The 14,411-nt window shown below is 48.6% G+C and overlaps 1 protein-coding gene across 9 annotated transcripts in view; it reads right to left on the bottom strand.

The window, feature by feature from the left end:
- NAV2 (neuron navigator 2) overlaps positions 1 to 14,411 on the bottom strand; it is a 292,991-nt gene that overhangs the window by 116,000 nt on the left and 162,580 nt on the right. The window contains exon 1 of one of the 9 annotated variants that reach the window (XM_069965096.1): positions 8,449 to 8,794. The exons of the other annotated variants lie outside the window; for them this stretch is intronic. Within the exon in view, the coding sequence (XP_069821197.1) occupies positions 8,449 to 8,574 (126 nt within the window). The 5' untranslated portion in view covers positions 8,575 to 8,794. Of the gene's footprint in view, positions 1 to 8,448; positions 8,795 to 14,411 lie in introns of those variants that run through there. 9 annotated transcript variants of the gene reach the window in all.

The raw sequence follows: 14,411 nt of genomic DNA, 5'->3' as shown, positions 1-14,411 counted from the left end.
CAGGACAGTGACACACCGACAGTTGGGGCACAGGACAGTCACAGGTGCCGGGTGTCACACGTAATAGTGATGCTACAAATGGAGTCTACTAGGTTCGCTGTGTAGGATAGATGCATATATGGGGGTGCTATCAGTCTAGTCAGCGACATGGCCCCGGATCCCACACTAGTAGACGCCACAGGGTACATGGGTCGTTCCGGGTGAACATCAATTAGAGTAAAATCAGCAACTACATTATTGTCCTTCTCCGCTCTGCAGGAATGGATGGGCATCTCCGGGCCACTTAAGGCTAATTTAATAGGAGCAGAGTGCAGAACAATGGGGGCCGGGGCCCGGTCACATGGTTACAGAGCGCAGCTGCCTCCCCCCAGCCAGGCCTCCTACGTGGAGCTAAGAGCCCAAGTGTTTGAGCCATCAAAAAATGTGTCCGGAGTATTCTGAGTCGGTAATCCTGCGGCAATGAGTTCCCGGCAGTCGCTCTGTGACTTGTGAAGGGATTTCACACAGATTAGGCTAAAAACAGAAAAGTAAGCAGAATTGTGAAAAGTAAAAGCTTTCAATTCTGAAGAGTGAGAATAAAACGCTTTGGTTTTACCTCCAGCTGATGTAATCCTGAGCGGGGACAAGAGCCAAACATAGCGTGCAAAGCGGGAGATCTCCGGAGCGCCCTGAGATGTGACCCCCAGATCCCCTGTACATGGCCACAGCTGGACTATACCCAGTGTCTGGGCTCGGCTGATTGCCTCCGGTCCCTCGCTCCGTCCCTTCCATCCTCTCACACAACCTTAGAGAGTTTCTGGAAGCCCCTCGTACACTCAGGATGTCCGTGGTCTCTATACAGCATTAAACGTTTATAATACCCTGCATACTACTATACAATGGTGTCATGGGACACAGACTGATACCATACATCTTCGAACATGATCCATTTTTGGGTCCCCTATGTCTGTCAATTCAGCTATATGATTCCTAAGATATGTGCAAATCACTTCCTTTACCCCAGAAAAAAAGCTTCAAAGAAATGGCCACTAGGTGTCTCACTTGTCTGCATTGTGCTGTCCACTGCCTGTTGTCAGGGGAATTCTGTCTATAGTAGCAGAGGGACCAAGATAGAAAACAGATAGTGAGGCAGGGCTTAGCTATATGTATGTGCAGAAGACAGAAAGAGCCTGGGCTGTGTACCTGGCTGTCTGATTCATCCAGAAGATCCATGGTGCGCCTGAAAGGTAAATTAAAGGGAAACTAACAGCAACTTAGAAGACTCTATCCTGTGTTCTGTTTCCACAGGGCTGAGGAAGAACTAGCTTTTTCCTCAGCATTCCTGGCCCTTCATTATAACTTTGCTTTTTAGTTTCCCTTTAAGACTTTCTTCTCATTCAAGCAGCAGATTAGTGCCTAGGGTAACCTATTTATTGGGGTTCCTTTAATTTCTGCTCCCACCACACCTTGCAAACCCAGCATGATGGCAATTGTAGTTTTGAATCAGCTGGAGGGCCTGAAGGTTCCCTTATCGCTGATGGAGGCCATCAAAATCCCATTGGTGGCGGTCTTTCACAGATCTAAAGGGGTCTCTGTGTTCCAGCAAGTGCTGCCTCCTCTTCAAGGTTTTTTAGGCACTGTGCTGTACTTTAAGAGGTTGCTGTTCTTGGTACTAAAGCTTAAAATAACTGGAAATGAGCTGCAATAACAGGTATAGCCACTACCAAATGAATGGCGCTGTGCCTGGGAAACAAAAAAGGGGGTTTTCTATACTACTCTATATAGAAACATGGTCCTGCTCTATATAGAGGCCTATGTGCTGCTGTCTCCGTCTAGCTCCGAGCCTGACAAAGCAAATCTAATACCTAAACAATTAAAAAAGTGGCATTTACAGTAATGATGAAGCTCAATGCACAGAAGTCATAATCTCCCGGCTCTTCGCAGTCTAATTTTAGCACGATGCGTCCCACCAGGGTTTAGCGGCTTCGTTTGTCAGTAAATCCCCTGCAGCCGCCCGGCCGGGTGGAAGTTCTGCAAATCGTTGTCATGAATTCTGTGAAATCTGTGAGATTGGAGCTTTCCCTAAAAATGTATGAATAAAGCATATAAGAAAAGGGGGGCGCCCTCCCCCCACCTGCCGCTCCCTCTCCATAGTGAGTGGTGTTAGCGGCTTCCTCCACATTAGCCCAGAAGGCTCGGGGAGATAAGGGTATTACACAGCTATATGTAATAGGAGGGAGAGGCCGCGTGTAAATCACAGCAAGGATCCTGTTCACAGCCGTAAACCTCAGGACGTCTTCAGACGGATCTTTACTTAATTCCTTTCTGGTTTAATGTGATCGCGGCTTCTCTGTCCAGACATCCGTCTAATGGAAAACGCTGATCCCGGATAATGTATTACAATTTATAGCACACCTCAGAAGTTCCTGATCGGCAACTTTTCTTAGTTATTATCTCTTTCAATGGAAAGCTGGGTGGTGGATATGGTTGCAGCGTCCTGGGACAGATGGATGGGTGGTGGATATGGTTGCAGAGTCCTGGGATACATAGATGGGTGATGGATATGGTTGCAGAGTCCTGGGATAGATAGATGGGTGATGGCTATGGCTGCAGAGTCCTAGGACAGATAGATAGGTGATGGATATGGCTGCACAGTCCTAGGACAGATAGGTGATGGACATGGCTGCAGAGTCCTGGGACAGATGGGTGATGGATATGGCTGCAGAGTCCTGGGACAGACGGATGGGTGATGGATATGGCGGCAGAGTCCTGGGACAGACGGATGGGTGATGGATATGGCGGCAGAGTCCTGGGACAGACGGATGGGTGATGGATATGGCGGCAGAGTCCTGGGACAGACGGATGGGTGATGGATATGGCGGCAGAGTCCTGGGACAGATAGATGGGTGATGGATACGGCTGCAGAGTCCTGGGATAGATATATGGGTGATGGATATGGCTGCAGAGTCCTGGGATAGATATATGGGTGATGGATATGGCTACAGAGTCCTGGGACAGATGGGTGATGGATATGGCTGCAGAGTCCTGGGACAGATGGGTGATGGATATGGCTGCAGAGTCCTGGGACAGATAGATGGGTGATGGATATGGCTGCAGAGTCCTGGGACAGATAGGTGATGGATACGGCTGCAGAGTCCTGGGATAGATAGATGGGTGATAGATACGGCTGCAGAGTCCTGGGATAGATAGATGGGTGATGGATATGGCTGCAGAGTCCTGGGACAGATGGGTGATGGATATGGCTGCAGAGTCATGGGACAGATGGGTGATGGATATGGCTGCAGAGTCCTGGGACAGATGGGTGATGGATATGGCTGCAGAGTCATGGGACAGATGGGTGATGGATATGGCTGCAGAGTCCTGGGACAGATGGGTGATGGATATGGCTGCAGAGTCCTGGGACAGATGGGTGATGGATATGGCTGCAGAGTCCTGGGACAGATGGGTGATGGATATGGCTGCAGAGTCCTGGGACAGATGGGTGATGGATATGGCTGCAGAGTCCTGGGACAGATAGATGGGTGATGGATATGGCTGCAGAGTCCTGGGACAGATGGGTGATGGATATGGCTGCAGAGTCCTGGGACAGATGGGTGATGGATATGGCTGCAGAGTCCTGGGACAGATAGATGGGTGATGGATATGGCTGCAGAGTCCTGGGACAGATAGATGGGTGATGGATATGGCTGCAGAGTCCTGGGATAGATGGGTGATGGATATGGCTGCAGAGTCCTGGGACAGATAGGTGATGGATATGGCTGCAGAGTCCTGGGACAGATAGATGGGTGATGGATACGGCTGCAGAGTCCTGGGACAGATAGATGGGTGATGGATATGGCTGCATAGTCCTGGGACAGATGGGTGATGGATATTTAATCAAGTACCAGCCAAGTGAAAGGAGGTGAATTGTAATACCACATCGATGCATCGTTGCTTCTCTACATTTATTTTCATGTATTCATGTGCTCATTCACACGCACATGTCCTATCTATACAGAAAGAGGGGCTGCCCACAGATGAATTTTTAACCCTGTAAAAGACGTGACCAACGACAAACAAGGTTCTGATCGCTGGGCAATGACTGGAAACCGGTATTTGTGTGAAACATCATACATACCCTCATCAAAAGCCACTGGCAGGATATACCCACAAACAAGCTCCACTGAGGTAAACAGCATTGAGCTGCAGTATCACATACAACCTGTAAACAGGTGTGGCGCTGTTTCTCAAAGAATACAGCCATGTCTCTCCAGTCCAATAAAATATATCAGATCTATACCTGCAGTACCCCTTCTCACCATTACCTGCAACAAGTAATATTTATAGCTACCACTGAAACAGCGCCCCCACTGGAATTTATATTGTTTCAAAATGACTTAAAAGGAGTGACACAGTGTTCTGCCACAGACCATCATACCATATATCATTATATAAGGGAAACGGTTGACTACTGATCATAACCAAAACCATAAGCTACTTCCCCTTTAAGACGCATCTAGCCAGTTTAGGGGAACTCCGGTAGTAAGATAACATAGCTGGCACCTGATACCTGTAACCGCCATAGAGGTAATAAATAATATGACGCCATAAAACCCTTCTTCTTCCCCTGACAACAATGGCTTCTCACAAACAGAGGCGGCCGTGTCTCCATCCATTATTCTTCTATGGGAGAAGCTGTCTCGTGTGTCACGTAGCCGAGATGATAGGAGTATTACTGGAGGATTCCCCCTAAGGGCAGCACACTGATACCACCGCTTCTCCATGACTAAAACAATATACATCCGACACTGACTGATGGGTTACAGGGGCTCTCCGGACGGTGTCACCGACACTGACTGATGGGTTACAGGGGCTCTCCGGACGGTGTCACCGATACTGACTGATGGGTTACAGGGGCTCTCCGATCAGTGTCACCGATACTGACTGATGGGTTACATGGGCTCTCCGGACTGTGTCACCGATACTGACTGATGGGTTACAGGGGCTCTCCGGACTGTGCCACCGACACTGACTGATGGGTTACAGGGGCTCTCCGGACTGTGTCACCGATACTGACTGACGGGTTACAGGGGCTCTCCGGACTGTGCCACCGACACTGACTGATGGGTTACAGGGGCTCTCCGGACTGTGTCACCGATACTGACTGATGGGTTACAGGGGCTCTCCGGACTGTGTCACCGATACTGACTGATGGGTTACAGGGGCTCTCTGGACGGTGTCACCGATACTGACTGCACACAGGGTCCCAACACTGGTAAAACATGGCTGCATCCTTCCAGAAACAGCGCCACCCCTGTCACCAGGTTGTGTGTGGTATTACAGCACAACTCTATTCACTTCAATGGAATTGAGCTGCAATACCACTCCCAATCAGAGGACAGGTGCGGCGCTGTTTATGGAAAAAAGGGACTGTGCTCTTCTAATGCTGGATAATCCCTTTAACTCCTCCTAATCACAATGCATCCCATATTCTGAACCCCTACTAAGACGACTCCACTTCAAACAGCTAGAATATCCTGATGGTTATGGTGGAGAGTAGAGGCATCTGCTTAAAGTGACCCTTTCATGTTGTATATAATGACTGATCTACTAGCACCATATTATAGAGCAGGGGGAGCTGAACGGATTGATATATAAGTTTGTAGGATAATATATCATAGAATTTTAATTATTTTTTTATCTAAATCTCTGCTCATTTTGGGTTTTGGAGTCCAGTGGGCGGTCCTCACCAGATTAACTATCACTAATTAGCTCCACCCACTGGTTAATTTACTCATCCGAACCCCTGTTTATTCTGGGTATACAAGTTTAGTGGTCGTTTCAGACCAAAAACAAATGTCCATTACTAATTAGCTCCACCCACCGGACTCCTGAGCCCCCAGATAGGAATTTTAATGAATAATTTACAAGTTTTACTAAAGATTTTCCCATAAAACTATACATCAACCTGCTTATCTCCCACTCACCTATAATCTGATGCTGGTAGGGTGGAGAGAAATTTTAATGTAACAAGTCCCCTTTAAATCGTAGAGAAAAACAACTTTGGCATTTTTTACTATAGTTATATTTCCACTTCAGTTGTCTTCTATGCAACACATACAGCTCTGCTCATCTGCAGAACAAATCCTATAAACGCCTTACATGACCCTTAAAGGGGTAGAGCAGTGGCTGATATTTATCGTGTATCCAGGCAGGTGATGTGTGTTGTTGTTATTATATAATATAGTATTCTCATTCGGCGCAGTACAGACATGCCTTCCCTCGCCCTGTTCACACCTGTAATCGTTCCCTCTCCTTAGGAATACAGAGAATGACCCGGGTCACTTGGCTCCGTTCTATAGAGTTACATTGTCATTGTGGCTATGCCGCTGATGTCACGACCGGGAGATTTACCAGCCACAAAGCTTTATAGCAGCTCAGGGAACCAGTCTAACAACTTCAGCTGGAAATCCCATATGACGCGGCGGTGATAGTGTTACAGGTCTCCGGGACTGGATGCACAGACCGCCACCATAGTGCGTGCCTAGTCTCCAGGTGTATACAACGGTGGGATACGATTTCCAATACAAAATCAGCCACAAACTACATGGCAACTTAAATACAATTTGCCTTCTATTTGCAGTGTCTAAGGAGCTGGGTTACACATTATAGTTCTTAAAGGGGTTCCTTAGAGTCCCCCCCCCCCCCCCCCTTCCAAAAAAAAATAAATAAATAATAAACACAGCGCCACACCTGTCCCCAGGTTGTGTGTGGTATTACAACTCAACTCCATTTACAACAATGGAACTGAACTGGAGAACTAATGACAAGAGGGGGCGCTGTTTCTGGGAGAAAGTCACCATGTTTTTTCCTAATAAAAGTGATCAGACAACAAATCTCTAGATAGCATGGTCTGTTATAGGGTCTCTGACCCCTTGTACCATCCTCAGGCCCCCTAGGAATGTATGTTTGTCATATTCTAAGGTCTAGGCTCTGTACTATAGCCGGAGTGCCCCATATATATGTGCTATATATGTACTATGGACTGAGTGCCCCATCAATGCTGATAGGTTATCAGTAACAGGAAGGGTTTACATACAGAGTTATCAGGATTATAGAGACGTGACAGCAGAGCTGAGACTCTACGGAGGTCTAGCCGAGGGATATCCTAATCCACAAACCCAGAAGTTAAGTCGGATGTTAGGGTACGTGGCGCCTGCATATACAGCAAATCCTCCAGTGAAGACCCAACCACATCAATGGCAGAAAGTGCAAACCAGGAGGGAGTGATCAAAGTTTTCACTAGGAAAAAAAAATTTGCACATTTTTTTAAATTCAAATTTGAAGGGGGGAGGCATATCGATACACAAAAAGTAAAAAGCACAAATATGCATCGTGACATAGAAGACGGAAGACCGATCACCAAATATCACAGGATCAACGCTACGTGTCCATATATACATGTGACCCGACACAGGACATGGCCGACATATGCGTTACCTACCCCGGGACAGTGCAGGTAGCTGACATACATGTGACTGATCCTGGGACAGTGCAGGTAGCTGACATACATGTGACTGATCCTGGGACAGTGCAGGTAGCTGACATACATGTGACCCATCCTGGGACAGTGCAGGTAGCTGACATACATGTGACCGATCCTGGGACAGTGCAGGTAGCTGACATACATGTGACCGATCCTGGGACAGTGCAGGTAGCCGACATACATACAGTACAACTGGCAATAATCTGGACAGTCTCCCTATAGATAGTCACAACTGTTTTCAACTACCCAAAACGTAAGCATTGCAACACCGTCGAGATCAATGTCAAACTAGTGATAAGAGCACTACAACTCCCAGCAATCAGAATCACACTACAGATAAGTAAAAACACAAACGTTCTGCACAATTCTATGAAAAGCACAAAAAGACCTAAAGTACAAGTGACATTACCATGAGGAGAGACCCTGCAGTGATCATAGAGCCACTGACCTGGTGATGGGCACCCACAGGGTGAGGCGAGGAGCTGGCAGGGGTGCCGGGCACAGAGCTGGCAGGGGTGCCGGGCACAGAGCTGGCAGGGGTGTCGGGCACAGAGCTGGCAGGGGTGCCGGGCACAGAGCTGGCAGGGGTGCCGGGCACAGAGCCGGCAGGGGTCCCGGACACAGAGCTGGCAGGGGTGCCGGGCACAGAGCTGGCAGGGGTGCCGGGCACAGAGCTGGCAGGGGTGTCGGGCACAGAGCTGGCAGGGGTGCCGGGCACAGAGCTGGCAGGGGTGCCGGGCACAGAGCTGGCAGGGGTGTCGGGCACAGAGCTGGCAGGGGTGCCGGGCACAGAGCTGGCAGGGGTGCCGGGCACAGAGCCAGCAGGGGTGCCGGGCACAGAGCTGGCAGTCAGCAGTCCTCACCCGTCTCTGTCCCAGCCCAGTATAAGCCGCCGCTGCTGCCGGTGGATTAAGGCTGCTTACCAGTTTCATTGTGCTGTTGTTCTGCTCCCATCTCCAGAGCATCGCACTCCTGTCCCTGTCCTCCAGAGCACCTGCTGCTGCCGAGAGGCTGCCCGCCTGGACGTAGCTGCACCGGGTCCCCGTCATTGTGCTGGACCCCCACTCTCATCCTATTGCCAGGGGTCTGTGAGCGGCCATTGCTGCTGATCAGATACTGGAGCCAAAAACTCAACCAATACAAATAGTGGAGACAGGAGAGGTAAGAGCAGCTGGGACAGGGGGGAGAGGAGCAGCCACCCCTCCCCCGGCCATTCCTGGCTCAATGGGCCGTTCATCATTACTATTAACTCCTACAGGGATAAGCGCTGCTCCCTATTGTCCGCCCCCTAAGGGAAACCATTGGGAGGACTTTAGGGGAAGTGAAGAAAATACAGATATATATTTAAGATTGAGACCTGTAATATTGGTAATAAGGCACGGCCATGGGGGCAATGATGGGAGGAAGATGTCAGGAGGGGGAGACCATAGGAAGCCAGACCCCCAGTCACATCCTGATCACTTCAATACAGTGGTCTGAAACCTGTTGTAAAACTACAACTCCCATTAGGTCATGTCAGTAGATTATCCAACTCTTCCATAAATACAACTCCCAACGTGCTCCAACAGCTAAAGGCTGTCCAGCCATTGCCTAACTACAACTCCCAACGTGCTCCAACAGCTAAAGGCTGTCCAGCCATTGCCTAACTACAACTCCCAACATGCTCCAACAGCTAAAGGCTGTCCAGCCATTTCCTAACTACAACTCCCAACATGCTCCAACAGCTACAGGCTGTCCAGCCATTGCCTAACTACAACTCCCAACGTGCTCCAACAGCTAAAGGCTGTCCAGCCATTGCCTAACTACAACTCCCAACGTGCTCCAACAGCTAAAGGCTGTCCAGCCATTGCCTAACTACAACTCCCAACGTGCTCTAACAGCTAAAGGCTGTCCAGCTATTGCCCAACTACAACTCTCAGCATGACCTGTCACCAAAAGAGTCTCCAGCTGTTAAATAAACTACAACTCTCAACAAGCCCTGATAGCCAAAAGCTCTCCGGGTGTTGCATAACTACAACTCTCATTGCTCCCTGCCAACCAAAGCCTTTCCAGCTGCTACAAAACTACAACTCCCAGCATGCCCTGAGAGTCACAAGTTCTCCACTTATTGCAAGAACTACAACTCTGGGCAAGATGGAGGTTGTAGTCTTGTAGCTGGGGAGCCCAGGTTGAAGAAGACTGCTATAGAGGGAGGTCAGTCATTGGGGTGCCACTGAGCCCCAATATCAGACCCATCAGTGGGGTGTAGGTCTGTGCTGTATACCTGGCAGACACACTGGGGGTCTCTGTATGTCCGTGTGCAGAAAGATACAAACGTCATCTCACTTCTCATCCCCCGCCATATGCTGCATGGGGAGGATTGTCACTGCATTTATGTATTAATATGGATTCTGTGACCCCAGTGCGTCTACTGAGAGACAGCCTCAGGCTATTACACTGCAGCTGTCACACAAAGAGTTAAGGCCCTGACTACAACCCCCAGCATTGTCTGTAAAAGGAGGACAATATGGTCACCTGGACAGAGTCCCAGGCAGAAGTAATCCCTGACTGATCACCTGACACCTCCCATCCAATCGCATGACACACAATCTCCCCCACTTTCCATGTGATTTCCCTAGAAGCTTCCCCCGACAGGTTTCCACCAAGTATATTTGCATCAGGATCAGCAGGGTTATAGCAGGTGGTCTACCTATTAATAAGAATAAGAGGGCAGGATGGATGTCTGCTCTGTACAATGGATCATGCAGCATATACAGAGACGTATATACATGGAGGGGAGGTAAAAGCCGCTGCCAGGCCCCGTAGAGGCAGAATGCTGTAAGATCTGAGCCGTATATACATGGGGGGAGGTATAAGCCGCTGCCAGACCCCATAGAGTCAGAATACTGTAAGATCTGAGCCGTATATACATGGGGGGAGGTATAAGCCGCTGCCAGACCCCATAGAGTCAGAATACTGTAAGATCTGAGCGGTATATACATGGAGGGGAGGTATAAGCCGCTGCCAGAACCCATAGAGGCAGAATGCTGTAAGATCTGGGCGGTATATACATGGAGGGGAGGTATAAGCCGCTGCCAGAACCCATAGAGGCAGAATACTGTAAGATCTTAGCGGTATATACATGGAGGGGAGGTATAAGCTGTGCCAGAACCCATAGAGGCAGAATGCTGTAAGATCTGAGCGGTATATACATGGAGGGAAGATATAAGCCGCTGCCAGAACCCGTAGAGGCAGAATACTGTAAGATCTGAGCCGTCGATACATGGGGGGAGGTATAAGCCGCTGCCAGACCCCATAGAGGCAGAATGCTGTAAGATCTGGGCGGTATATACATGGAGGGGAGGTATAAGCCGCTGCCAGAACCCATAGAGGCAGAATGCTGTAAGATCTTAGCGGTATATACATGGAGGGGAGGTATAAGCCGCTGCCAGAACCCATAGAGGCAGAATGCTGTAAGATGTGAACGGTATATACATGGAGGGGAGGTATAAGCCGCTGCCAGACCCCATAGAGGCAGAATGCTGTAAGATGTGAACGGTATATACATGGGGGGAAGATAAAGGCCGCTACCAGAACCCATAGAGGCAGAATACTGTAAGATCTGAGCCGTCGATACATGGGGGAGGTATAAGCCGCTGCCAGAACCCGTAGAGGCAGAATGCTGTAAGATCTGAGCCGTATATACATGGGGGGAGGTATAAGCTGCTGCCAGAACCCATAGAGGCGGAATGCTGTAAGATCTGAGCCGTATATACATGGGGGGAGGTATAAGCCGCTGCCAGACCCCATAGAGGCAGAATACTGTAAGATCTGAGCCGTGGGATCCGCTTGGTTCTTAGAGATGACACAGAAGAGTTAATAGATGTTTCGGGGAGGACAGGGCGCTGACAATGATAAGTCGCTGATGACATGTTCTGCCACAAAGGCCTCTGGGTAAAGACAAGCAGCTATTTGATGTCAGGCAAGTCAGTGCTGGTGCGGCTCAGGGGTCAGCTGTACAACGTCCTGAACATGAGGGGGGAGACTGGAGATGTAGAGGATGAGGAGGATGGATGAAGAGGAGGCTGAGGGGCAGACACAATACCCGGCTGCTGCTGAATGAATGGCGGACTCCCCCAGATGCCTGCCACTCACACTGACACACTCACTGCTACTTCTCCACCATTTATCCTACTTTCATTCAATCCTTAAATGAACAGGAACTAAGGCAACTCTGTACTTGAAGAAACAGCTCTACCCCTGTCTCTATTCACTTAAAGGGGCACTCCAGCGAAAATCTTTTTCTTTCAAATCTACTGGTGTCAGAAAGTTATATAGATTTGTAACTTACTTTTATGTAAAAATCTCGAGGTGTCCAGTACTTATCAGCTGCTGTATGTCCTGCATGAAGTGGTGTATTCTTTCCAGTGTGACACAGTGCTCTCTTCTGCCACCTCTGTCCATGTCGCTATCTACACGTTACACACCATAGTGATGAGCGCTATCTACACGTTACACACCATAGTGATGAGCGCTATCTACACGTTACACACCATAGTGATGAGCGCTATCTACACGTTACACACCATAGTGATGAGCGCTATCTACACGATACACACCATAGTGATGAGCGCTATCTACACGTTACACACCATAGTGATGAGCGCTATCTACACGTTACACACCATAGTGATGAGCGCTATCTACACGTTACACACTATAGTGATGAGCGCTATCTACATGTTACACACCATAGTGATGAGCGCTATCTACACGTTACACACCATAGTGATGAGCGCTATCTACACGTTACACACCATAGTGATGAGCGCTATCTACACGTTACACACCATAGTGATGAGCGCTATCTACACGTTACACACCATAGTGATGAGCGCTATCTACACGTTACACACCATAGTGATGAGCGCTATCTACACGTTACACACCATAGTGATGAGCGCTATCTACACGTTACACACCATAGTGATGAGCGCTATCTACGTTACACACCATAGTGATGAGCGCTATCTACACGTTACACACCATAGTGATGAGCGCTATCTACACGTTACACACCATAGTGATGAGCGCTATCTACACGTTACACACCATAGTGATGAGCGCTATCTACACGTTACACACCATAGTGATGAGCGCTATCTACACGTTACACACCATAGTGATGAGCGCTATCTACACGTTACACACCATAGTGATGAGCGCTATCTACACGTTACATACCATAGTGATGAGCGCTATCTACACGTTACACACCATAGTGATGAGCGCTATCTACGTTACACACCATAGTGATGAGCGCTATCTACACGTTACACACCATAGTGATGACCGCTATCTACGTTACACACCATAGTGATGAGCGCTATCTACACGTTACACACCATAGTGATGAGCGCTATCTATGTTACACACCATAGTGATGAGCGCTATCTATACGTTACACACCATAGTGATGAGCGCTATCTACGTTACACACCATAGTGATGAGCGCTATCTACACGTTACACACCATAGTGATGAGCGCTATCTACACGTTACACACCATAGTGATGAGCACTATCTACACGTTACACACCATAGTGATGAGCGCTATCTACACGTTACACACCATAGTGATGAGCGCTATCTACACGTTACACACCATAGTGATGAGCGCTATCTACACGTTACACACCATAGTGATGACCGCTATCTACGTTACACACCATAGTGATGAGCGCTATCTACACGTTACACACCAAAGTGATGAGCGCTATCTACACGTTACACACCATAGTGATGAGCGCTATCTACACGTTACACACCATAGTGATGAGCGCTATCTACACGTTACACACCATAGTGATGAGCGCTATCTACACGTTACACACCATAGTGATGAGCGCTATCTACACGTTACACACCATAGTGATGAGCGCTATCTATGTTACACACCATAGTGATGAGCGCTATCTACACGTTACACACCATAGTGATGAGCGCTATCTACACGTTACACACCATAGTGATGAGCGCTATCTACACGTTACACACCATAGTGATGAGCGCTATCTACACGTTACACACCATAGTGATGAGCGCTATCTACACGTTACACACCATAGTGATATAGATAAATGGAGCGTGTTCACTACATAGTGAAAACTTCTAATACACACGCTACACAAGGCCTTAAAGGGGGTCTCTGGGGTAGAGGGAATATAGCGTAAAAAAGCAAAAACAGTACTCACCCCCAAAACTGAGGGGGGCTCTAGCATCGTTGCCGCTCTGGTGTTACCAGTGACGCAGTGTACAGTCGGGTACTTAGGTCACCATAATGCAATGGTTTGATCAGAGATGGGGAACCTTCGGCCCTCCAGCTGTTACAAGACTACAATTCCCATCATGCCTGGACAGCCAAAGTTGAATGGCCTAAGTGTGACACCCATGGTTTAGATGATGTACTCCAGCACTGTACCCTCGGTGACCCCCCCCAGCGATGGTATGTGTATGGTGGTGGTGGCTGTGATTACACACTGATGGCTGTGCTTTATTGGCACTTGTCACAGCTCAGGATCAATATATTGGCAGCAGGAGGGATATATACAGCCAGTGCACCCAGTGGGGGATCTGCCGCCATTATTCTCCAGGGTCCACAAGACAAGAAAAGACTTCAGAATGTCCTAAGCGGTCTGGCAGCGGGGGGTGAGGAAGTGGAGGGTCTTGGATGACCTCAGCCCGCTCCTTTGTTGGCCTGGAGGCTTGTTAGAATGTAAATCGCATTGTCCTGCGGCCAAATGAGATGCAGATTAGGGCGACGCTGCACAATGTTCATCACCCGAGACAGAGACAAGATGCTTCCTCCACAGCCTGGCTATCAGTGTATTGTATCCAGTGTATTATA

Source organism: Dendropsophus ebraccatus, chromosome 4 (genome assembly GCF_027789765.1).
Source record: "Dendropsophus ebraccatus isolate aDenEbr1 chromosome 4, aDenEbr1.pat, whole genome shotgun sequence".
NCBI classification, from domain to species: Eukaryota; Metazoa; Chordata; class Amphibia; order Anura; family Hylidae; genus Dendropsophus; species Dendropsophus ebraccatus.
The sequence above is the reverse complement of the archived record's forward strand: the minus strand, read 5'-3'. Positions and strand labels throughout refer to the sequence as shown.